We start from the raw sequence: 27,364 nt of genomic DNA, 5'->3' as shown, positions 1-27,364 counted from the left end.
GTTAAATAAGCATTTAAATTAAATCCAAAAATATTGTGGGTTGTTGCGTTCGATTTCTGCTCGTAGCTTTTGCGTTACATCATCTCCTCCGCAGCGCTTTGTCTTCACTGGTCGTCGCCCGCACGCCACTTCCAACATCATCCCCTGAACGCATAAACGTTCGACATCGTTGTTGATTTTCTCGTCGTTGTCATATACCTCAAAGTCCCTACGAGCTGGGTCGTATTTGAATCCAACCAATGTTCGTACACTTTTGCGAGCCCAATTTCCCGTTCAATTAGCTATTTAGTAACTCACCTTCATGCCTCTGTGAATCACCACCTTCTCGAATCTGCCATGGTCAAGCGGTTCAAAAGAGATGATGTTTTTCTTTAGATAGAAAATGAGATGTCACGAAGCCCCACAAAACAAAGAAAACACCTAATATTTAGGGATTTAATTTAACTATTTATTTGACTTGATAGGGTATCAAACTCACAACTTCTTCACTAAAAGTATATGTCAATTACCGCTAGCTCGCTTTGGCCATTTAAAATTACATGTAATCTCTCATTCATCTTTAGAAAATGGCACATCATCAATAATATTTTAACCTAAATTCTTCCCTCCATACATGTGATGCACTATTCTTATAAAAAAAAATTGCACCGCAATTAACCATTTATTCTCTTTCTAATAAATTTTTGTCATTGACATTATTAAATAATAATTGTAAAAGATTAATTAACAAAGTTGATAATTTGGCACGAGATACTATAATGAAGTAAATAAAATATGGGCAGTGACCGAGATAAGGCATATTTTAAATCATCTTTATTTGCCAACCTCAATCTGAACATAGTTTAACAAGTTAAAATATCCATCTCTAATTAAATAGTATGTGAGTTCAAATTTCGACCGCACATGTATGTTGTACTAAAAAAATCATATTTATTTAACCAATTATGATATATAAAAAGGTCCAAATTGCAAAATTAAAATTTTCATTGAATTTTCTTGGAGGGGAAATGAGACAGAGAAGCCGAACAAACTAATAGTAATAGGCATAGCAGGTGACTGTACAAACAAAATATGGAGCTACAGTCTTTTTGTAGCAACAGAACAGCATTACATTTTTTTTTATCCCATATTATTTACCTCTACAACCTTTTTCTTTTTCTTTTCTTTGAATACTTGCTTTTACATTTCAAAAATATACAATACAGCCCCCACTCAAGGGAAACCAAAAAGAGTTTCCTTATTCACACTTGAGAAGAATGAGCCATATCAATCAAGGTGTAGAATTTACAGAAATCTCTTGCAGCAGCGATGAGCTTGGCTGGTCTGAATGTGGGGGCAGGGCAAGCCGCTGCAGTGGCTTCAGAGCAATGGCTAATTGAGCAAACGAGGGGCGCAAGTTCGGGTCGCTGCCAATAAGCATGGAAAATCATTCAACAGCATGACCACAAGGGATAGTCCAACAAGTGAAAAGAAAAATACAACTCACGTTTGCCAGCATTCCCAAATTATCCTCCCAACCACGGGATCCACTTCCTTTGGTATTTCGAGTCGTCGATTCTGGAAACCTACTGCACCAACAACTTGCATAGGATTCATCCCGCTCCAAGGCAGTCTCAAAGTAGCAAGTTCCCATAGAATGATTCCAAAGCTATAAACATCGCACCTGCACATCTCAGAAGAACAAGCTGCTATTCATATCCAGTGATAATTCCTAATATTTCAGCACATTGCAAGAAGATAAAATATACACATTAAAAATCATGCTCGAATTCCATCTGTTCCTAGCATCTACTAGATGGAGTTCTTAGGCTGGGGGATTTTGTACTTAATCTTCTTTTATCAATGTTGTTCACATTAAAATGGAGTCGAACTCGACTCCAGGGCTGAAAAACTTGCTCTCAAGGTAAGATCTTTATCTTCTCACTTGTTGAAGAATGAATTGTCTCGTGAGCTTCATATGTCTTTGACTTGTCTATAGAGAGTCTTCAGTTTGTTGCAGAGTCTTTTTTGAATTCTCTTACTCTTGAACCCCTTGAAATGAAAGAGTGACTCCTCTATTCATAAAGTTTTCTATAGGCTTCAATGACGTTGGGCTTAATTGACTTTGAACTCAACCCCTTTGATTTGGGTTTTGTTTGGGTCATATGATCAATTCTCTTGAGTGGGTTCAAACTTATTTAGATTCCGACGTAAGCCAATTATTAATCTACTCAAATGAACTTACGCCAACTTTGGTTTTTGGCCAAATTACTATTTAATGGCCTTCAAGCTTATATGGTTCTGGGCCAATTATCATATAACTCTATTTGACCAAGCTAATCTTGTGCTATCAAATGATCACGACACGTGGCATTATGTTTTTTTGTCTTTTAACTTTAAGTTAGAGACCATGTCAATTTTTAATTGCAAATTCAATAATATACAATTTTGTCATTAACTTAATAATAATGACATGACAATTTGCGATTGGCCAAAATTTATACTTATACGAATGCATTATAGTGATCTTATGCTAACTACTAATATCGATTCTTTCATTTTGGCTCCAAAGGTTGTGTCGCGCTCGCACTTTTCACTCTCGATGACATTTTAGAGAATAGCTCTCGATTTTCAACTAACCATTGACCTACAGTGCCAGAAAAAGGATGGCCCGGCCAACATAAATGGGATATGATACGATTTGATGCCATGATGATCTGATGGTAAGATAGGATAGCATAGATACCAAGCTCAAACATGAATTGAAAATGAACTTAAGAAATACCATCATAATTCCAACTTACTTTTCATTTGAAGGCTCATTCCGGAGAACCTCTGGTGCCATCCACTCAGGCTAACACATGCAAAGCAAATGAGAGATGAATGATGTAACTCAGTTATGTCCTGCACTTTACTGGAAATCTGAAGAAAACAATTAAACCAAAAAAATCAAGAATCTCAGCCTCTCACCGTTCCTCCAGTTGATTTCGATGACAAAAATGTGTTGTGCTTCAGGCGTGACAACCCAAAATCACACACCTACACAATGAAGAAATCATACCTCAGGCAATTGATTCACAAGGCTGTTGCAAATTCTAAGTTTTTTTTTTTTTTTTTGAAGTACAACAAAGGTGAGAATATAGAAATTTGAACCTCCAACCTCAAAGAAGTAGATGTCATTTATTGCTATATTGATCGTTACAAATTCTAATATTCCTTTTCAATTTTAAGTATCTAAAAACCATATCATTAATAGATAGATATCACAGATCTAACAGCTCATCAATTAACATCCACATTCTTGGCTAAGTGACCTAATTTGTTTTATCTTTTTTCTCCAAGAAGTCAAACTCAAACTTGCTGTGCAAATAAAATCTTGGGTAAAATATACTTTTAGTCCCTAAATTTGGAGATAGAATTCTATTTGGTCCTTCAGTTTCAAAAAGTGACAGTTTGGTCCCTAGCCTTTAGAAAATAATTCTAAAAAGTCCCTAGGGTTAAACTTCTGTTAATAAGACTAACGAAATACTGATGTAGCTTGCTGAGTTAAATATTTATTTAATATTATATTACTTTTAACATGTGTCATTTTTTTTTTCATTTTCTTTTTCTCTCTCTTCCCCTCTTTCCCTCGTCTCTCTTTATCTCTTCCCTTATTCCCTCCCCCGTAGACCTGCTTCTCTCCTCCTCCCACCTGATTCTGACCCACCATCATCATCGACGGCATCTGACCAACACCACTGCAGTCCTGACTTCCCACATTTCAGGTAACTCTCTCCCCTACTTCTGAAATCTTGGGTGATTTCTCTTTGAGTTCTTGAATTCAGGCAATGTGACTAAATTCATGGCTTCTCCTCTTTGATTTTGCTACAGTTTTGGTCTCTGCCACTACAATTACTCTCTACAACAAATGCTCCCACCCTGTTTGGCCAACATTCAGCCCAGCGCTGATAAGCCCTTTCTAGCTCGTGGTGGGTTCAATTCAAACTCCCACCCAACAAGGCCTACTCCCTCTGCCTTCCGTGGTCCGAATGCTTTTGGGGCTGCCACGACTGCGCCTTCGACGCATCTGGCCATGGGAAGTGCACTACAGGGGACTGCGGTGATATTGGTCGGAGGCCATCAATGACGATGGTGGGTTAGAATCAAGTGGTCAGAATCAAGGGAGGGAAGGGAAGAGAGAAAGAGGGGAAGAAAGAGAAAGAAAAATAAAATGAAAAATAAAAAAAATATCATATGTTAAAATTAATATAATATTAAATAAATATTCAACTCACCAACCATGTCAGCATTCCGTTAGTGTTACTAACGAAAGTTTAACTCTAAGGACCTTTTAGAACTATTTTCTAAAGATCGGAGACCAAACTGTCACTTTTTAAAACTTAGATACCAAATAAATTCTTATCACCAAACTCAAGGACTAAAGGACTAAAAGTGTATTTTACTCTAAAATCTTTCATAGGGAGACACAAACAAATATCTCGCACATTCATGCCTAACGGCATAATTCAAGTATGGTATTCAACGTGCCTTCATCTTCACGATGGATTTATGCATGTGGATGGAGTAAAGAAGATTTTGTTTTTCTTTTCCTAAAAAAACAAGAGAAACAAAATTGTACTTTTTTTTAATTAGGGAACCCTAAACCCTAAACTGGCATAATGTAAAAACCAAAGCAAAAATTAATAATCAAACAAGAAAAAGGAGTGATAAATTTCTCCATTGTTCTTTCATCTCTCAATACAATAATAATACAAGCCAAAGAAAACATGAGAAACATGTAAAACCACAGGAGTGCACTTTAGAAGGAGACCCATTTTGTCAAAGTATATTTTGATTAATTATTGTTCTTTTGTATGGAAGAAGAAAAGGAAGAAAAACAATAAAGTCGACAAAGTGAAAAGCCAGCAAATTGCAGGCCAGCACATGTAAACCAACAAACCCAATAGACCAGTTCTCAACACTGGCCACAGTAGCATAGCAATTTCAGAAGTAGCCTAAATTTAATTAGGTCAAGTGGAGTAAAGAAGGGGGGCCATTCAAACACTACAGACCTTTCTAAGCAGAAGGCTGCATGAGATGAAAAGAGAAATTTTTAAGACTTGAAAAGGAAAGTTGGCTTTCTGGGACAGATTCGCTCCACTTTCACCCTCCGCCCCATTGGTATATTTTTTGCAAGTGTCTTGTAATAAAGAAAAATTTTAAAAAGTAAAGAAAAAAGAATCCAACGCACAAAATCATAACGAAGTACAAAACTACAACAAGACACCTCCCATTTAAAAGAATGAGAGATAAAAGGACGATCAGTAAAGTCCTAACATGACCCAAAGGGAGGCAGACAACCTAGCTAAGGCTCAAACTTCCTCCAAGAACTCTCCACATCTCAACAAACACTCTTATTTCTCTCCAGTTAGACATCCATAAAACAGCAAAGAAAGTCGCATGCCCCCAGGGCCGGACGGTTTCACAAACGAATTCTATAAAAAATCGTGGAACATCCTCAAGCAAGACATTTTAGGGGTGTTCCAAGATTTTTTTAGAAATGGTATTATAAACTGCTGCACAAATAAGACGTATATTTGTTTGATCCCGAAGAAATTGAAGGCAATGAAGGTGGGAGAGTTCAGACCAATCAGCTTGGTTACCTCTCTGTACAAGATCATCTCAAAGGTTCTCGCGGAAAGACTAAAGAAATTTTTGCCGACTATTATTCACGATGCACAATCAGCTTTCATAGAAGGGCGGCAAATCACAGATGCTATCCTAATTGCTTCCGAGGCAGTAGGGGACTGGGGGGTGAGGAAAAAGTCTGGTTTCGTGTTAAAGCTTGATTATGAGAAAGCTTATAATAGAGTTGATTGGTCATATTTGGAGGCAGTCATGGAACAAAAAGGCTTTGGCCCTAGATGGAGAAGATGGATCATGGGCTGTTTATCTTCAACAAACTTTTCCGTGCTTATAAATGGTAGACCCCGAGGGAAAATTCTTGCAAAACGGGGCTTGAGACAAAGGGATCCGCTTTCCCCTTTTCTCTTCACTCTAATAGGAGACTCTTTCAGCAGATTGGTTCATTATTGTAGTCAAAGAAGGCTGATTAAAGGCTTCAGTATAGGCAGACAGAAGGTGGAGATTTCACATTTGCAGTATTCTGACGACACTATGATTTTCTGTCCAAATAAGACAGGTTTGTTGGAAAATTGGTGGATGATCCTAGACATTTTTCTACAAGCTTCCGGGCTGTCTTTGAATTTAAAGAAAACGGCCATCATTGGAATTCATGTAGAAGAAGACTTGCTTCAGGCTACTGCCAGAAAAATGGGATGTAAAGTGGAAAGGCTTCCCTTTCCCTACTTGGGAATTCCTTTGGGGGGCAGTTATAAGAAGAAATCTTTTTGGGACCCTCTGATTGACAGAGTTAGAAAAAAGATTGACAAGTGGAAGAATCTTTTATCTCTCAAAGGGAGGCCAGCTTACACTCGCGCAATCAGTGATTACTAGTCTTCCTCTCTACTTTTTTTCAGTCCTAAAAGTCCCAACGAGAGTTGTCAACGAGATAGAGAAGCTTACACGGGATTTTTTTTGGAATGGGGGTACTTTAAAAAACCCTTGTAACCACTTGGTGAATTGGGGGAAGACTGCGCTTCCGTTGCAATATGGAGGTCTTGGTATAGGGGCCTTACATAAAAAGAACAATAGCTTTCTGCTTAAATGGCTATGGAGATTTACCCAAGAAACTAATGCTTTGTGGCGGAAGGTGATTGTAAGTATCTATGGAGAAGATTCCCAGGGATGGTGTACACTTCCTCCTAAAGGACGTGTTAGGGGAAGGCCGTGGTTTGATATTTTTAAAAACAGCACGTTCTTTTTCAAGTTCCTTGATTTCAAGGTGAGAATGGGAAGTAGAGTTAAATTCTGGTCGGACAAATGGATTGGGAATGATTCTCTCCGAAACTTGTTCCCTGCCATGTTCAATCTTTCTTCAAAAAAGGAGGCAACGGTAGCTGAGTGTTGGAACGTAAATGAAAATGATTGGGATATTGGACTGCGCAGAGGCCTTTTCGAATGGGAGGTTGAGAGCTGGATGGGGCTTATTCAAGAAATTGATGTGGTGCGGTTGGGGGAAGTTGAGGATCAAGTAGTATGGTCCATAGACAAAAATGGTCGGTTCTCCACTCGTTCGGCCTTTTTGAATTTGGCCCCTCTTTGAGGTCCCCTCTTATTTCGGCAGTGTGGAAATTTAAGGCTCCAAAGAAGGTAAAAGTGTTCCTTTGGTCCCTTGCCCATGGAAGTTTGAATACCCATGACAAACTCCAGAGAAAGTGTAGGAACTGGACACTGTGACCCTCGGTCTGCACTCTTTGTATGAAGCACAGTGAGAACATGGATCACATGTTTCTGCACTGCCGTTTTGCTTCACAGATTTGGCATTTCCTCCTAAATATTTTTGAGATCTCCACTTGCTTCCCAAGACAGATTGAAGATTGGATGGCTGAAGCTCTTCATGGTTGGACCCTCCCTAAGGGAACAAGATTTATCTGGTGTTGTGCCTCTAGAGCTCTCCTTTGGCATATTTGGCTCGAAAGAAACTATCGGGTTTTTGAAGACAAGTCCAATACTTTTGATCTCTTTTGTAGGAATATACAGCACACTACCTCTTGGTGGTGCTTTAATTATAGTAAATTCTTTTGTAATTACAACCTATCCATGTTCTTGCACAACTGGATAGCGGTTGTTTCGTTTTTAGGTGGGGTTTCCTCTACCCCAGCCTTTAGTCTGTCTTCCTTTTTTGATATATCCTAAGAAAGTTTCTTATCTAAAAAAAAAAAAGTCGCATGCCAAAGAGCCCCCTATATTTCAAAAGGAATGATGAAATTACACCTTGAACTGGAGGCTTTTCGAGTGAAATTAGCTCACAGCAATGCCATGCCGAATGGAGAACTAACCACCGTTTATAGCTTTGCCCTTTCGCTACCAAGGTGTGGTTTTGTTTTCCCTACTTTATGGATATCTATATGGTTCTTCAGACTTTGAGTAGAAAGACAAATTACATACACGATAACTGAGGAAGTTGTTTTGGATATACCATTTCAAAATAAATATCATTTACTTCGGCAGGTTGATCTTTTAGTTATTTTGGGGAATATTTGATTGGAAAAAATAGGAAAATATTTTTGCCACTTAAGTACCCAAGTACCTAACTGCCTCTCCTTTTGATGTACATTGTTTTTATTAATGAATAGGTTCCATGTTTTCTTTAAAAACCTAAGTTGCATGACAACAAATCAAGCAAGCTAAAATGAGAAAAAGAAAAAACAAAAGAGAGAAGAAAATACATGCGGAAGTACACAACAATAAGAAGAGAGTTATGCTAAAAACAAGAAGAGACGGGTCATGCAGAGACTCAATCTTGCAGAGTATCTAGCATAAATTTTTTCTTTGATAATAATAAATAACATTATCAATTTCTGACATGTTTGTTATAGAAGATAAAAGATAAGTCACAAAGTAGTAGTTAATACAATCATAGATGTAAAGAACCAGCAGTAGGGAACATGTACCTTCACATTCCAGTTCTGATCAACCAAAAGATTGGGTGACTTCAGATCTCGGTGAACAATTGTTGGATTACTTGTATGCAAGCAATTCATACCCCTTGCCTGCCGTTGTATAAAGAATTCAAAATATGATTTTTTTCTCAAACATCAGTTGAATAAGATATTTGCAGTTAGTCACATACCACATCGAGGGCCATTTTTATTCTGCGCTTTTCATCAATTTGACAATGTGGGCGGTGAATGATCCGGTACAAGCTTCCTCTGAAATTTAATTGCATCAAGAAAACTTCTCAGCCAAAAAGCAGACAAAAGCATGTATATAGAATTCTTCTTTCTTCCTCTTTCTATTTATTGGGGGGGGGGGCAATTGAACTTATACCTCGGAAGAAACTCGGTAACAATGGAAAGGTTAGGAGGACGAGTGACAGCACCCATAAAAAGAACAACATTTGGATGACGTAGCTGCCGCATTATCAGTACCTTACATCAACATCACAATAGAAAATATTAGTCAAAGATAGCTGAGTGAACACTTGATGCGAGTGTAATACTGATTGCCTATAACTAAATTTTCATTTGTAACTATTGTTCATTAATTTGTAAGTCTCAAGTTTCAAGAAAACAAATTGACAATCATGTGAATTAACACGAAACTTCATAAAAATTTTCATACTTTTCCCCACCAGTCTTTATTCAGCACCATCTGCTTCTAACACAGAACTCGAATCAGGAGGTTAAAAAGTTCTCTAAATGGTGGATTCACTGGAGAGGGGTGGTAGTCTTATTGAAGAATTAAGGGAGGAGTAAGCTTCAAGTGGCCATTTGAGTGAGGAGTGAGGAAATGAGTTGGAGGCAGAACTCTAGTGTAATTTGTTAAGTGGATTAAAAGGGGCTGCAAGATTCTGTTGTCAAGTTTTAGGAACAACAGGAACCTTCGCTTGTCCTATCTCACTGATGATCTAAGAAGAACGAATACCAGATCACTAAGGATCTAAGAAGCACGAATACCAGACACAACGAGACACAGCATAGATACAGTGACATTAATTTTCAAAAACCAAAGATATAGATACGGCAAGGACACATTAGTTATAATATACATTTTTTTACAATGATTTTCATATTAAAAATCTATTTTAGTTTATGGTGTTTGTGCATTTATGATGCAATATCTTATGTCCGAATATTCAAGTTACATTCAAACCAACACATCAAATTTCTAAATGTTTCAACATCTCCACAAATAGAAACTTTGAAGTAAATCATTCTTGTGCATTTATATGTAATTCACTTTCAAAATGTATTAGTTTTGTTATGTATTTCTATTTTTGTCCATTCTTTAAAAATAAGCAAATGTTTGAGTTCATTTGTCTGATGATTGTTCGTCAAATAGTGACTGAGTGTCCAAACATGTTTATTGTGCATAACAAATGCTCGATGCATGCCAACTGGTGTTGAACTCGTATTCAAATTGTTGAACTATTATCTAACACGTGTTGCTTCAAAGATATCTAACACATGTCGACATTACCCAAACTAAAATATTTGTGATCCATGGTAATGATGGTGCTGTCAGATTGAGAGAGAAGCAATTTCTTTAGAACCCAAGAACACAATGGAAGAATTTCCAATAAACACAAAATAAGCCTAGATCTAATTTAGCATGTTATTTATCTCTTCCACTTGGTGCCCTAAGTTAACACTCTTCTATTATTGCTTTGTCTTCTATACAGGCTAACTGGAAAACCTATACATAATTCCATTAGTCTTTGGTTACCTTTTTGTATATTTCATATATACCAATTCTAAGGAGTATCATATGTTAATAAAAACAGAGGAATTATATGCAAACCATTTGAGGTAAATACTCAAGATGTGAATATGATTCAAAAAGTTGTGCTGATTTGTAGATTTATATAGAGAAACTAATAAACATGTAATTTTTTCTGCATTTTGCTATCATCTTTCACTAATTTGCATGGCAATGAAAAAGTTAAGCATCGAGGTGTGTGTTTGTCTGTGGAAGTAATTGCTCCACTTACTTCTCTTTTGAACTCAGCTAAAGCAGCGCCAGAAAAATCCTGGTCTAAGAATTTCTTCACCGCAACCTCCTGCAAATCCATCAATTAAGAGCATGATGTGAAGCTACAAAAGTTATTCACTGTGTCTTAATAATAAGAAAAGAAAATAATTCTTCCTTAATTACTCCAAATGATTGATACAAGGCTATATAAATAGCAGTCACAAAGAAGAAACTAAAAAGAAATTCTTGTCTATTAGGATAAGGAAATACTTACCTATTAGGACAATAAAACCCTAACCTAAATAAAATAGGAAATCTTTAAAATAAAATAAACTATAATTTAACACTCCCCCTCAAGCTGGTGAATAAATATTTTCCATTCCCAGCTTGTTAACCAAATATTCAAAGTTGTTGTGGTTCAATCCTTTTGTAAGAATATCTGCTATTTGATTGTTTGTTGGTACAAATGGAGTACATATGAGGCCACTATCTAACTTCTCTTTTATGAAGTGTCTATCAACTTCAACATGCTTGGTTCTGTCATGTTGAACTGGATTATGTGCAATACTGATGGCAGACTTGTTATCACAATAAAGTTTCATAGGCCCTTCCCATGGAATCTTCAAATCTTCTAAAATAATTTTTATCCACAGTAATTCGCAGATGCCCAATGCCATTGCTCTAAATTCCGCTTCTAAACTTGATCTTGCAACTACATTTTGTTTTTTACTTCTCCATGTTACTAAGTTCCCACCAAAGAAAGTACAATAGCCAGAAGTGGATTTTCTATCGTCTATCGATCCTGCATAATCTGCATCTGTATAAACTTCTAGATTGAGTTTCTCGCCTTTCTTAAACAACAATCCTCTCCCAGTGGAGTTCTTTAAATAGTGGAGTATTCGGTACACAGCTTGAAGATGAATTTCTTTTGGACTATGCATAAATTGGCTTACCACTCCTACAGCATACGCAATATCTGGTCTCGTATGAGAAAGATATATTAATTTTCCAACTAACCTCTGGTAAGTTTCTTTATTTACTGGAGGACTCTCTTCAGATGCACATAATCTATGGTTTTGATCAATCGGCGTTCCTATTGGTCTGCTGCCAAGCTTTCCTGTTTCAGAAAGTAATTCAATCACATATTTCTGTTGTGATAAGAATATGCCTTGTTTAGAATAGGTTACTTCTATCCCAAGAAAATATTTCAGTCTTCCCAATTCTTTAACTTCAAACTCTTGAATTAAACAATTTCTCAGTTTCTCTTGCTCATTATTATCATTGCCAGTGACGATAATATCGTCCACATAAACAATCAATGCTGTTACTCCCCCTATAGCAGAATGTTTTATAAACAATGTATGATCTCCTTGACTTTGTTTATAGTCCATCTTCCTCATGACTTGAGAAAATCTACCAAACCATGCCCTAGGAGATTGCTTTAATCCATACAACGCCTTTTCTAATTTACAAACTTTATTTCCTGCTTGCTGATATCCAGGTGGATCCTCTATATAAATTTCTTCTTCAAGATCACCATGTAAAAAAGCATTTTTTACATCATATTGTAACATGTCTCATCCATGATTTACAGCAAGAGATAGAAGTATTCGTACTGTGTTCATCTTGGCAACATGCGCAAAGGTTTCAAGGTAATCAACTCCATATGTTTGAGTATATCCCTTAGCAACCAACCGTGCTTTGTACCTCTCGAGTGTTCCATCTGCTTTATACTTTACAGTATATATCCATCGACATCCTACAGCTTTCTTATCTTTAGGCATAGTAACCAACTCCCATGTTTTATTTTTTTCTAAAGCTTGCATTTCAAGATTCATTGCTTGCCTCCATTCTTCATGTTGTATTGCCTCCATATATGTTTTTGGAATATTTATCTGAGTAAGGTTAACCATAAAACTTCTGTACTGACTTGAGAGTTTGTCATATGATACAAAGTGAGACAATGATACAAAGTGAGACAATGGATATTGAGTACAAGTCCGTTTTCCCTTTCTTAAAGCAATCGGCAAATCCAGGTCTGACTCATCATTAGCAGATATTGTAATGTCTGACTCATCATTAGCAGATATTGTAATGTCTGACTCATCATTAGTAGATACTATAATGTCTGATTCATCATTGATTATTTTCTCGTCAATTTCAGTTACAGGGATATGTTCAGACTCTTGGACGTGCTTATCTTTTTCAGTGTTCCTTCTTGAATAAACCTGTAATGGTGTAGTAGTAGAAGGGTTAGATGGTCCTGGTAAGGTGTCTAAGGGTGGTGGTAAAGGATTTGATATAGGAAATGTGAGGTTGGGAATGGGCAAATCCTTATCTTCCAATAATAGTTCCTCCCCCTGAAGATAAGGTGAGGTAAAGAAGCTGGTGTCTTCATAAAAGGTAACATCAGCAGAGATGAAGAACCTTTTTGAAGGAGGATGATAGCATTTATATCCCTTTTGAGTGTTCGAGTATCCGACAAAAATACACTTGAGTGCTCGTGGATCAAGTTTACCTCGCTGATGACTGTGAACATGAACAAAGGCTACACAACCAAATACTCAAGGAGTCAAGTTATTTGTTGTTCGAAAATCAGGATAATATTTTGATAGGATATTCATAGGAGTTCTATGGTCTAGAGTAGCAGATGGTAACCGATTGATTAAATAAGTGGATGTTAATACAACTTCCCCCCAGAATGATTTAGGAACATTTCTTTGAAAAAGAATGGCACGTGTCACAGAAAGGATGTGACCAATTTTTCTTTCGGCCACTCCATTCTGTTGAGGAGTGTCCACACAAGACGACTCATGGATGACTCCATGTTTTTGAAAGAAGGATGTTAAGTTTTGATTGAAGTAATCTCGAGCATTGTCAGAACGGAATCGTTTGGGTTTCATTCCGAATTGGTTTTCTATCATATGAAAGAATGTTTGAATGGTAGAACCAACATCAGATTTTTGTTTTAAAAGATAAACCCATGAGACTCGAGTACAGTCATCAATGAATACAATAAACCAACGAAATTTGGAAACATTTGGAACATTGAAGGGACCCCACACATCAGTATGAATAAGAGAGAAGGGAACTGATATTCGTTTATTATTACTAGGGAAGGGTACACGCTTGTGTTTAGCGAATTCACAAACTTCACAGTGAAGTGACTCAAGATTAAGATTTTGGAATAAATCGGGAAACAATATTTTAAGAGTTCGAAATGAAGGATGTCCTAGTCTATAATGATTCAACAAAAGCTTACTTGAAGGATGACGAGTTTGTGAGGTGAAGGAAACTGGAACACTAGTCTGACCGACAAGTTCATTAAGATAATAAAGTCCATCTTTTTCATTAGCAAGTCCAATAATCTTCCCATTGCCCTGGTCCTGTAAAATACAAGAAGAATCAGAAAAAGTTACTCTGCAACCTAAATCTTTGATCAAATTCTTTACCGATATCAAATTAACAGTTAAACGTGGTATATGAAGCACATTCTTTAAAGTAATGTTTGAATTTATCTTGATGTCTCCTTGACCAACTACTGTTACCAAGGTACCGTCTGCTGTAGAAATTTTCTTATTGCTCGGACAAATACTGTAAGAGATAAAATGACAGCTACTATTCGTCATATGGTCTGTTGCACCAGAATCAATAATCCAGGTACAAAGTTTAGGCTGGGAAGTTGTACTCGTCAAAGTTACCGAACCTGTACCTTGACTAGGAGCATTATCCAAAGTTTTTAAGAAGCTCCTTAATTGTTTGATCTCATTTACGTCCAGGTTTTTTGTAATTTTGGACGACTGTGACATTGATACCAAGACTAAACTGCAACTCAAAAATGGAGATCCAAAATTGAAAAAACAGTACTGCACCGAACCGAAAGAGGGCTGAACCGAATCAAAAACAGTTGAATCGAACCAAATCTGACTGAAACGAACTGAAACCTGTCGAAACGATCCGACAATGAACTGAAAATCCGGACTGAAAAACGCTGAACGAGTCCAACAACGATTTGAACCGAGCCTAAAGGAGCCGAACTGGCTGGACCGAACCAAGTGAACCGAACCAGTTGAACCAGACTATCTAAACCGAACTGGACGAACTGGGTTGACTGGATCGGACGTAATAGCAAAGGACGACGGCGGCAACGGTGGCGGCGACGAATAACAGCGGTGACGGTGACCGTTGTCGGTGACGAAGGACGGCGAGACAAAACCCACGAACAGCACTCGAAAAACAGCAGCGCTGGCGAATCAGCAAACGGTGCCGGCGGCGGTTGGCGACAGTCGGCGGTTGTCGGCGGCGGTCGTCGGCGGCGGCGGCGGTCTTCGGCGGTACTACAGTGGGTTGGGTACAATGAACACTTGCAAAATAGTGTTCAAAACTTCAAACCCTAATGGGTACAAAATCCCAATGGACAAAAAACCCTAATTCCCACAAATATTTTAGAGGAAACTTGGCTCTGATACCATGTTAATAATAAGAAAAGAAAATAATTCTTCCTTAATTACTCCAAATCATTGATACAAGGCTATATAAATAGCAGTCACAAAGAAGAAACTAAAAAGAAATTCTTGTCTATTAGGATAAGGAAATACTTACCTATTAGGACAATAAAACCCTAACCTAAATAAAATAGGAAACCTTTCAAATAAAAAAAACTATAATTTAACAGTGTGTATATTTTTAGACTGACATCCAGTGTGTATAATACTTACAAACACAGAGTAAGGAAGAATTCAACTATTAAGATTTTATAAGTTACCGAGGTGGGACGGGAAGGGAGAAGGGGGAGGGAGAGGAGGGAGAATATGGAAAACAATTGAGCTTATAAAGAGATGGGAAGAAAATACTTAAAAAAAAAAAACAATCAAGAAGGCACAATGCAACATATCTTTGCTCATATAGTTACAAGTTCGACATCAAATTAAATTGCTCATATAGTTAAAAGTACAACATCAATTTTTTTTAATAAGATCCCAGAAACCTTTTTCATTGATATTATGAAAATTGAAAAGTACAACAGAAGGGGAAACTAACTAAAGCTCTCCAAGACTTAAGTACCTCTACGAAAAGCTACTTCAAAAGGTGTAGTTTCCAAAAGATCATATAACAAAGTTAATCATAAAACTAATTACAGTAAACTCAAGTTTGCTATAAATCTTCCTGGGTATACAGTTCTTTTCCTAACAAGATACAAATTTTTCATTGATTCAATGAAAAGTTAAAAGAACATGTTTGTGAAAGTACAGAAACAAACAGAAATTTAATTTTCAGAAACAAAAACAGGCCAATTAATATAAATATCACTGACAACAATTAACAAATAATTTAGAAAAAGAACACTATTGAGAGGCCTTGAGCTTGGCTAAGTCAAACTGCTCATTCCAAACTTTAAACTCGTCTTCAAAAATCCTTTGATTGCACTTGAACCAAACTTCAAAAATAATAGCTTCTAAAAAAGTTTTGTCTATCCCACCTTTTTTAGAGGAGAACTTTAACGTTGCAACAGAGAGGGTATGTGAACCCATCAATCTAAATTATATCAAAAAGTTCTCCAATAAGTTCGAACCGATAAAAATCAAATGTACCAAGACAATAATCCCTGTAACGAAGAGCAGCCAAAACCTAGGCTGTAGGAACCACCACACCACCAGCCTCCTTAGTCTTCTTCTCAGCAATCTTGGACACAAGCTTGGCCTTCACCAAACCTAAGTTGTAATCCACTGAATATGGAGTTGTCGAACGAAAATTCCCCAACCACTTAGATGCTTTCGTTGATTGGCAACTCGACCATGTAGAAAAATCCAATGGGTTTTTTTATAAGAAACCGAACTTTTCATTGAGAAAAATGAAAACAAAACAGACACACAAGGGCATAAAAAAATTCAGCCCTGGAGAAGGAAGCCAGACTAGAGAAAGGGCTTCCAATCCAAAAGAATATGACCTAACTGATAATTACAAAATATCTTCGAAATCCAATGTATAAAAATCTCTTCTAGAGAATAATTACAGAACAAAGAAGATAATAAGCGCCAAGAAGATGCTTAGATGGATGACTATTGATAGGAGGCTTGGTGGTCCTAATGGAGAATTGTCATGAATGTAAATACAGTCACACATTGATTATAAGTAGGAAAGATCCTTAGTATAAAAGAAAATAAGGATTAAGGACAACATCTTCAATGGTATAAAGTCTTTTTGATAAAATCCAAAAGTAAAACCACACGGGTCTAGACCCAACATAGATAATATCGTACCATTTTGTAAATATGGTGACTCGTCGTCCTAATAAGTGATCCAAGCTAGAGGTCTCTAATTCAAATTTTTACAATGTCATTGCCTCCCTAATTGATATTAAAAATTCATGTTTTGGGTTTCGTGAACCAAATTAATATTTGAGCATAAGAGTGAGGGAAGTATTAAGAGACCATATCTTATTTCGTTAGTTTAAGCTTTTGGATTTAGTGGTATTTTACAAGTTTAATCACAGTAATTTTGAGGTCTAGTAATAATTTAATAATTAGAACACAATAATTCAAGCATTTTATCATAACCAGAGGGTTAAGAGTATCAACTTGGATCGGAGAGTTGCAGCTAAAAACAAAATGAAAAACTGAATGTGCCAAGGTTAATATTGGAAGACTGGCTACAGAATGCAGTAAATAGAAATATAGTTTATATAACTCACTGTGCCATTCCAATCAGCATGGTAGACTTCTCCATACGACCCTATATATACAAAACATGAAATTAAAAGAAGGAAAAATGGAGATCTCCAGGAAATTAGAGGTAAACTATTTCAAAGGTTTAAACAATTGCAATAAGAGAGAGCAATTTATCAATAAGTTTGATCATGGAATGAAGCAATAAATATTTGATTTCCAACCCTATTCTCTGCCCCTATAATGTGTGTGTGATGGACAGAGATTCTGATAAGCCATACCGTACCTAGTCCAATTCTTTCACCAATAATAAGGTCTTCCCACTGGATTTCACATTCACCTACATCCACATCATCATAAACTTGCTCAAACCTATTATAACTTGGATCAATTGACAGGCTGGGACTTCCCGGATCCTTCAGTATCAAATTGGTCCCAACGGATCTGTCATATGTGAACTTTCTACGGTTATCAAATCTGATTAAATTATCGCGTTCATCAACAGTATTGACCATTTCATCCTGCATGTCTATACTTCCAGAATGTTCTCCATTGGGCTTTATGTTCTGTTCCTCAATCGAAGGTAAAATATTAGGCTTAACCATGGCAGATGTTGACTGTGAGTTCACATTAGATGAAGAACTTCCAACTTCAGCACTTCTAACTGATATACTCGAGCCAGTTGATGTTCCTGAACCACCAGGATTGACATTTTCAAAGACGGTAGAGCTGGCAGAAGAAGACAATGCCACATTTTGATCATTAGATCCACGACTAATTCTTGGAAAACGGCCCTCCATATAATCATATTCCTTTTTCTGGGGAACTGCATTGAAAGCATGCCGATTTTTCCACAATGGTACAGGGGGATGCCCAATAGTAGGTTTCTGGAGCTCCTCAGTTTTATTATCAGAGGATTTGTTATGTACGAAACTTTTTCCAGTTCCTTTTATTTGGAACGGATTAAGATCTGCAAACAGATTTTTGGAATCCTCGGAGCTTTGGCCAAACGGAACTACATTGACATTCAGTCTAACATTACTATCACCAGAATGGACCCCTTTGTACCATGAAGTTCCAGTACCTAACACGGGAAGATTTTCAAATTAATCGGTGAGTTATTCTGGTAGATAATGCAGAGATAACATAAATGTAACTGTATGCACCTGAGCTTGACGGCACAGATTCTGTCCTTCCATAGCCGGGTTTTCCATCCATCAGCAAGCCAGCCTCAGCTTCAAGGTTTTGACTGCTGCCTTCATCAAGTGATGACATTGGTTTTCCAGAAGAAATTCCAACATCATTGGAGGAATGGAGAGAAGGAATTTTGCTTATATTCGGGTTGTAAGGCTTCAAGGTAGTAGTATCCTTTGCACTTAATATATCTGCTGGTATAAGCGTTCCAGGAGCTGCCATTAGATCAACCAAAAACTCCCTGGAAGCAGAAATTGAATACTCACATCAATTGGTTTTAACAGAACTGCGCACAAAATGAGAGCTTTTGGACAACTTTATAAAACATTTTTATTTTACGTCTCTTTTAATAAGAAACAAGCTTTTCTCAGTTTCCTATTAAAAAAGAAAAAAAAAAAGATATATTTTAAGAAGGCGGAAATTAGATGTAGAATTTTGTAAACAAAGTTTGCATTGAGTTTTTTTTTTCTTTTTTCCTTTTAGACTTGTTATTAGTTTTCTTTTCTTTTTCTTTTTGTGGGGGGGGGGGAGGGATTTTCTCTCGATCCTCCTCCCTTTATGCTTGTTATTCTCTCGTTTTCCTGGGGGTGGATGAGGGGATCGGAAACACAAACATCATTAAAGATGAAAAGAAGAATATGGAAGTTGTATTAGATCCTCCATGTCAAAGGGAAGGTGCCATTCTCTGATAGACTAGCTTCCTCGCCAGTTTGTGATTTATCTTATTGGAAAGAATAAGAAAAACTCTCATAGGATTAGATAGATTATGAGGAGATGTCTACATATTGACGCATTTTAATGCTTCCCTTTAGGCACATTACTTAATTTTGTTTAGTAATTACACTTTTTTTTTTCGATATCCATATGTTTGGGTCAACTTGCATGCACCTCGACTAAACAAGAGACAACCTGTCCTACTACATTTTGTTGTCAATGAAACTCATAGGATATTAAATTCTAGGTAGGTGGCAACCATAGTTTAAACTCATTTCCTCTGAGCTCTTCACTATTTACATTGGCCTTTATTGACCACTAGGCCAACCAATAATAGTTTAATTATGTCTATTACCAAAAGTTGGAGTTACTTTGTAGTAAGTTATTCGTAGTCCCACTTTTGTTGTAGCCCTTTTTTTCTTACCTTCATTCCTCTTAATGAGGTTTGGTTTTTCCTTGAAAAAACATGAAAAGAAGGATGCAAAAGTAGGGCAAGATATTCTCCTTAAAGTCACGGACCCTTCCAATTGAATAGAACAATAAAAGAATAATCATAAAAGCTTTCATTCATAGTATAAGACGCTTATAAACACTAAAGATTTGAGAGACTTGATAACTTCTATTCTGTTCACTAAAAATATATATAAAGATATATATAGAAAAATGTACAAGATTAACCTAAAAAGAAGAAGGTATAAAGGACCAATATGCAAAATAGAAGAATTGCTAGATCCACCAAAATGTATTATGTTTGTAATCATGGTGACGTTTGAAGCATTAAGAAGACAATAGATTTCTTTGAATTTGGATAAAAACATCTATTCCTGGTTTCAAATTCCTCTCATGCTTTAACATTTAAGAACTAAAAATTAAAATGAAAAGAACAAGGATATACCTTTCATCCTCCAGCTTTATAATGTTGACAGCATCTTCTTCAACACCAGTATAGTGACTACCTTTAACAAGCCTACAAGGCATCTTGATACTGTCAGCTAACACCTATATCCAGGGAAGAAAGAAGTACGTTCTTTTAAGGCCAATAAAGCTTCTGTTCAAAATAACAATAATAATAATACAGCTTTAAATAATATATGTAAAACAATAAATTACCAAAACAGTCAATAAATTACCAAAACAGTATTCTCAGAACTTATCACTCAAAGACAATTTTATCTTCCTGAAACCTTATTCAGGGTTCTAAAACCGTCTACTCAGGGTTATAATAATTTAAGAAAGAAAACTGAACTTTTACTAGTTCTTCATATTGACAGTAAAACCACATGCTTCGTAACACTTAACAAGCAATCTTATGGAAGGATGCTCTAACATAAACCATGCCATGACCACTCGAGTCATAAGGTAACCTTCAATATAGATTGAGATGGATTGCATGATATTACAGATATTTAAGAGACATTTGCAACTACCAACCTTGAAAAGCAATGCACGATGTCTTGAGAGGCCAATATTAATGGAACCAATAGGCAGTACACTGGTGTGAAGAGAAGTCCTCAACTCTGTGCTTCTTTCCATCCACCTTGCAAGCATAAAATTGGCATCCTTAACAGGTCCGCCCATGTGTCCCATAACAAGCTCGGCAAGCCTCTGAACCAAAACTCTGACCTCGGTGCCAGGGCAATCTGCAATACATTGAGCAATTTGCACTAGCTCTTCTAGTGCAGGATCAACAGTCATATTGACCATCACGACTTCAAAGCCAGAACTACCAAAGCTTGCCTCAATATCAGATAGAGATGGGATTTTTCCTTGGACTGCTGAATCCGTAGAGAGGACATCATAAAACCCATTGACCACTTTTTCTTCATAGTCAAGCAGATTGTATTCCTTAGAACGCAATACAACTAATATTAGTGAGACTGAATAGTCCTACAGCGTATAGTAGCCAGAAAAAAGAATACCAAAGCAATGTGGAAAGGGAAACATCTAACAAGGTTGTGGCAAGTCCAGCTCCATCAGCGTATATTTTACAAAATATTGATGCAGCACCTACCTCCTAGACGACTCAGTGTCACAAGCATAAGGAATAACTAGTATTATTAAACATAAATAATTTAAAACAATTAATTTCTCACTTTTACTTGCTTATTTTTTGTTATATATAAGAAATTGAACTTTCATAGAGAGAAATGGAAAAGTATACAAGGGCATATAAAAAAACAACTTGATAAGAGGACATCACCTAGAAAAAATGGCTCCAATCCAAAAAGAATAATACCTAACTAATAATTACAAAAAGCTTTAGAAGCTAACCCCAAGTATTAAATCTAACAAAATCTCAAATATACTCTCTGGATCCCTCCACTCCCTAAAAATTATGTTGTTTCTCTGAAGCCAAATGTCCCATAAAGTAGCCAAGAAACAAGCCTGCCATAAAAACTTTCCTCAATCCCGAGAGGGAAAATAACACACACTTTATCATCACCCTACAATTCCTATTATGAGCCGAAGACACCCCAAAGCAGTCTGCTTCGTTAAAACTTCTCTTACGTATTTACTTGCAAAGGGGGCATGTTTCTTTCCCAGGCCATGAACCAAAAAACTGTGTGATTAGTTGCTGCCTGATGGTTTTACGTTCAAAATATTTTTTTTTCTTTTTTATTTTTAATGAGAAACCGAACTTTTCATTAACAAAAATGAGAAAGGAAAAAAGACAAAATGCACAAGGGCATACAGAAAAATTAACCCAAATAAAAGAGGTCCATCTAAAGGAAGGGGCTCCAATCCAAAACGACAATACCTAGCTGGTAATCACAAAAAAGGTTAACTTCAAAACCGACCCTCACCGAGTAGTACTAATTCTAATAATCTCGCAAACACACTCCCTCTCTCCACCTCTAAAGATTATATTATTCAGCTCAATCCAAATTTCCCACAAAATAGCAAAACAATCCTGACAAATGAAAATCCCAAGCACGATGCAACCTAATAATGTAGGGAAAGAAAAAAGAAATATAAAAAATTCTCGTTTACCAAAAAAGATGCACTGGAAATCAAAATCCCTCTCTCTTTCAACTTACTATGTTTATAATGTAAAATCAATACAGTGCCCAAATAACCCCTAGTTCAATGGGATCAGATACTATTAATCAGTAGCGTAAATCATGAATCTTGATCTCAATAATATTGTTTAATTTTATTAAAGCTAAGCACTAATTGTAACTACCAAAACAACAATAATCTCACCCAATATTGCCTCGAGAGCGCCTCAGCTGCATCTCCCTGGTCCCTGGCAGTGGAGTCAAGGCTATGATTTCCCAAGCTCAAAAGCGTGGCAGCTCGAATTTGATCCTTCTCCGGATCATCCCGGAAGTCCGAATTGGAGGCGCTAATAGCTAGGGCAAGCTGAACCTGATACTCCTCCTCGGAAGAAAAGTAATCAGAGCGATTGGGAGGCACCGGAGCCGGAGTGGTGCTTCCACCCCCTGGAGACGGTGACGACGATGGACTGGACGGAGAGTCGCCGGAGGTGTGGGCGGCGGGAGGAGGCCGATTATCGTTGGAAACACATGATGAGGACGGTGCAGGGGACGGATTCTCGTTGGACCGATTGGGGTCGTGGTTGCTTCCTATGTGGAACTTCTTGAAAATGTGTTTCATCCCTCTTCTCCAATTTCTCTCTCCCCCTATACTTTCCCTCACTTTCACTGAGTTCACCAGCTCTGTGAACTTCCACTTTCTCTCTCTAAAACCACAGATTCTGCCTGCCTCTCTCTCTTCCTCCAACCTCGCCTCTAAATTCTCTCTCCTTGTTTCTCGCTCCTCTCTCTCTCTCTCTCTCGCTTCGTTCTTGCTGTTCTTGGTTCCGACGGTCAGAGGAAATAAGTTGGGAGGGAAAATTAATTAACGCGTGAAGAAATACGCACCCAAATACATGTCTTTTTGCACACACTCGTCTTTCTGTCCGTAAATGTGGGTGCAGTGAGTTGTTTTATAAAGGGAGGGGGAAGGGGAGTGGAAATTACAGAATTGACATCCAATTAATCAACGGACGCGATTTGACTGTTCCCTTACTGGCGGTTACGGCCCAATCACAAAGTCTGCCTGGGTCAAAATCATATATCCACTCTTGTGTGCGAAAATTGGCTGAAATTTTAGCAAGAATGGGTGAGCTAGAGTGAGATATTAGTAATGATATAATTTAGATGGGGGCAATGGTATGAATGGCCAAAAGAAATAATTTGTTCTTTTGAGCGTTTGGGTCAGCGGCATCGAGAAGTACGTAGGAATTGTCTTAAGATAGATGGTCATCATGGATTTGAACCGATTCCCTCTCATTTTAATTCTACCTCATTTGGACTAATGGGTTGTTTGAAATAATTTGTTTTAAAAAGATGGCTAAAATTTACCCCTAACATAAAACATAGAATTTGTTAACTAAAAAAATCATGGAACATATAATTGTAGGAAGATGAAGATTCAAATTTAAAATTAAACCAATTCAAATTCAATATTAAGCAAACAATATTCAAATTCATAACTTAACACAAAAATAGTAGATTAATAATAGCTTATTTGAATTTTTCAAAAAAAAATAATAATAATAATAGCTTATTTGAATTTGATATTTTGTAGTTTAAAATTTGGAAAAAAACCACCTCATTTTCTTTTAAAAAATAAATGAGATCAGGAGTATTTTAAAACCACTAAAAGTTTAATTAAAGAAGTAGTAGAATTAGAAAATTTAAAAACTGACACGCGAATTCAAATCGTGAACTTCCTTCGAACAATATCTCATAATGAAGAAAGAATGTAGGGACTATGTATACCTAAACAATAGAACATTTATAAGGATAAGAAGATGCAAATGAGCAAATATGCTAACAAGTATATGGTGTAAGCTTTGTAGAAACTGATGGTGTGGTGTGGTTAGGTTTGTTCTTCGAAGATTTTGGGTCGAAGATGATAGTTTTGGTTCGCACGTTAGTTAAAAATGAGGTTAAATGGTTATCTAACGTTAATTAAAGACCTTTTCAATCATTAGTGATTTTTGTGGAAGTTTAGATAAAAACGCCATGAAAAAAACCACAATACAAACATACAACATATGATTACCTAATTTTGTGGAGATTTTGTTAATGGTATATGAAAATATAGGACCCACAATTTATAATGTCAGAGATTTTTTTAATATCTTTTGGTTTTTAAATAAATAAAATTTTAAATCTTAGTTTTTGATTAGTTTTTTTAGCAAGAACACAAACTTTATTAATAAAAACCACAATGGGTAACCAATGAGCAGTGAAAATTGTTATTCACTCAAAACAAACATGGGGAAAATCCCTAATCCAGCACGTTGAACTATAAGAATATAAAGCCTTCTTCGACAAATCATCTACTTGGAAATTCAAGATACGTCGGATATGCAAAAACTATTGGTAAATATACACTGTATATATATAAGCTATGTAATACTGGCAATAGATTACAATATAACTGGTTACAAACAATGATGGATCTTGACAACTTGATGAATACCAAAAATTTGATAAAAATAGTTGAGGCAGGCTTCAATAGCGCTGACACGAAGACAATTATTTACTCTACACAAGTTGCTAGCAGACTATAGGGATCGTCTCAGCAGAATACAATGACTAACTCCGGTAGAACAGCAACCTCAAACTTTTCGGATCTGACAGAACTCTTAGATACTTGCTCTCAACATAAACAAGAAAAAGAACTCAAAAGAAGAGAGAACTCTTGTGAGAGGAGGAGTAACTCAAATGAGAATTGCTTGACGTCTCAAATGAGGAAAACTACAACTATATATAATTGTTCAAAACAAGTAACATCTTACAAGCATCTTTAACACATATAAAGTTACAAATATGTAACTTTGTAACTTTAACAAAATAAAGGGAAAAACTCCTTATTTAAACATATAACTTCAATTTTAGTAAAATGAAGAAACATAACAACTAAAGAAATAAATAAACAATTGATACAAAATAAAACAAAATTCACAACGTATATGTTGAATTAAAACTTACAAATTTAATTTTCGGATATTAAATTTGTAATATACAATTGCTTATCAATATTTCAAATTTCACTTTCTTTCCCACTATAAAAATCCAACAATCCCCCACATGAAAGAAAGTGAGACAGACAACACAAAAATCAAAACGCTGAGAGCAAATAGATAAGTTATGCATGAGGAGAGGTGTCTTTTGGACTTGAACCTTCCTGATATGAACCAAAGTGTCTTAGTGCTCAAAGATTTATAAGAAGATGTTGAGAATCCTATGTCCAAGTTGACAACAAATTGGAGTTGAGATTTTATGATTGAATGAAAGTTGCTATTTTGCTTCAAAAATCTATAACTTGTTTTTCTTTGCAATTCTTGAGTGTTAGATTTGCATGATAGAGTCATTCAAGTAGCCTTGATCATGTTATCTTGTGGAGTGGTTCAAATCTTGAGTTTAGAAACAAGTTTTCTCTACTCTTGATCTTGATCTTGATCATCAAGGTAAATTCGTTCTAACTTCTTCCTTGGGTTAAAATCATCTTGATTTGGGGGTTTTAGCATTTGTGATCTAGGGGTTTGCATAACCATAAGAGTTCTTAGATCCAATTGGCTATTGTTTTCTTATCACTTCCTTGGTGAATATTTATCAAATTTACCGAAGAAATAGCTCTGAAACTATCATTCTCGTGATAAATTGAGACAACAAATATCACACATAACTTATCGTGTATCTTTGAGTTCTATACAGTTGAGTCCATTTTGGTTCTGGACAAGTGAATGGATTGGATCCCCCAGCGAAAGCGTGCGAACACGTGTGCTTCGAACTCGTTTTAGAATTACAACAAAGAAAAGACATAAGCATGAGTAAAAGGAAATTAGTGATACATACCTTTGAAGACACATCCTCAATGTAGACATCAACATCACCAAAAAGTCTTCATCGCTATCCTTTGGATATTGAGAACTCGTTTTATAGGAACTGTCTTACAATTGAAAGGGAAACTGAGAGATTGAGAGACAGAATTTCTCGTTGGAGTTTCGGAAACTCAATCAACCAATGTTCGGGAGGCAGAAAAGAAATGGGAGAACCTCCCTTTTATAGAGAATGAGGAGTGAGGGTAAAGTCACTACTTCTCTACTTCCCACCATTAATAGGGGAAGTGGGAGGTTTTCCTCTCATTTTCTTTTTTCTTTTTTTTTTCTTTTACTTTAATTAAAATAATAATAATTAAAATTAATTTAATTAATTACAAAAAAATTATTATTTTAATTTAACCAAATTAATATATCTCATTCATTTAATTAAATTATATTTAATTAAATTAAATTTAAATTAATCAACTATATTAGAATCAAGTTCTAATGTCCATCTCTCTCGTAATTTTAAATCCAATTAAAAATTAAACTTTATATTATAATATATCAACATACATTATATTAATTGCAATTAACCTTAATTCCCTTTAACGAAATTGAACAATTCAAATTCTTTTCAAGACTAAATGTTCTAACTATCCTTTTACGAGTTAGTAAGAGGACCAAATGATCATACAGATCAGAAGCTACATACGAGATTAATTAATTAAACTCATTTACCAAATTAATCAACATTCGTTAACTGTCGGTCACTCCACTAAAGACCTACAGCTGCACTCTTCTCACTGTAGAATATTTTGTGTCCACAGATTTTGACCATTAATGGTAAGTCAATCCTTCACGAGTGTTCATAACTACAACTGGGTCAAATTATTGTTTTACCCCTATATTATATCTTGTACCCTAAGTACTGATGATCCTCTAATGAACAACCCGGTTATGGTCAAACCAATAACCGGAAGTCCCTCTCGAGTCAGTGAGAGGGTGGGGCCCCTTGTTCAAGTCCCGGAATCAACACTTAAGAGAACACTCATATACGTACCCTAAAGTCGGGAAGGAGTGAATTTCATCTTGTGTAGTTATGTTCCCAGCTCCCCACTCGATCTCGTCCCCAAATGGTAGGAATATTGAGTTGGCGACTCGGGCCACTCTCACCCATACAAATCAAAGGATGAGCGCTAATAGGTAGGGGTCCATAACTCACTCAAGATTGAGATCGAGTTACCCGGTCATCCTATTGAAATATTAATTTATTAGCTAACGGTGTTACAGTTAAAGATTAATTATTTCATGGTCCGGTCTTATACAAACTTATTGTATAGGATACCCCTACTCGCATGTCTCCATACGAACGACCTGGATCAAGTCATTT

At 36.3% G+C, this 27,364-nt stretch overlaps 1 protein-coding gene across 1 annotated transcript; it reads right to left on the bottom strand.

The window, feature by feature from the left end:
- Positions 1-1,015: 1,015 nt before the first annotated feature.
- EDR1 (Protein kinase superfamily protein) lies at positions 1,016-23,045 on the bottom strand. The gene is made up of 14 exons (XM_022299698.2): positions 22,335-23,045; positions 20,562-20,975; positions 20,026-20,129; positions 18,389-18,657; positions 17,509-18,306; positions 17,249-17,289; positions 10,577-10,645; positions 8,914-9,014; positions 8,717-8,795; positions 8,538-8,636; positions 2,950-3,018; positions 2,784-2,833; positions 1,487-1,663; positions 1,016-1,406 (listed from the first exon to the last, which is right to left on the bottom strand). Exons 1-14 carry the CDS (start codon positions 22,746-22,748, stop codon positions 1,271-1,273), a joined length of 2,820 nt encoding a protein of 939 aa, XP_022155390.1. The 5' UTR covers positions 22,749-23,045; the 3' UTR covers positions 1,016-1,270.
- Between the last annotated feature and the right edge of the window lie 4,319 nt (positions 23,046-27,364).

The sequence above is a fragment of the Momordica charantia genome (genome assembly GCF_013281855.1).
Source record: "Momordica charantia cultivar OHB3-1 chromosome 6 unlocalized genomic scaffold, Mcharantia_2.0 BLBB01000006.1, whole genome shotgun sequence".
NCBI lineage: Eukaryota > Viridiplantae > Streptophyta > Magnoliopsida > Cucurbitales > Cucurbitaceae > Momordica > Momordica charantia.
This window is presented reverse-complemented; position numbering and strand designations above follow the sequence as displayed.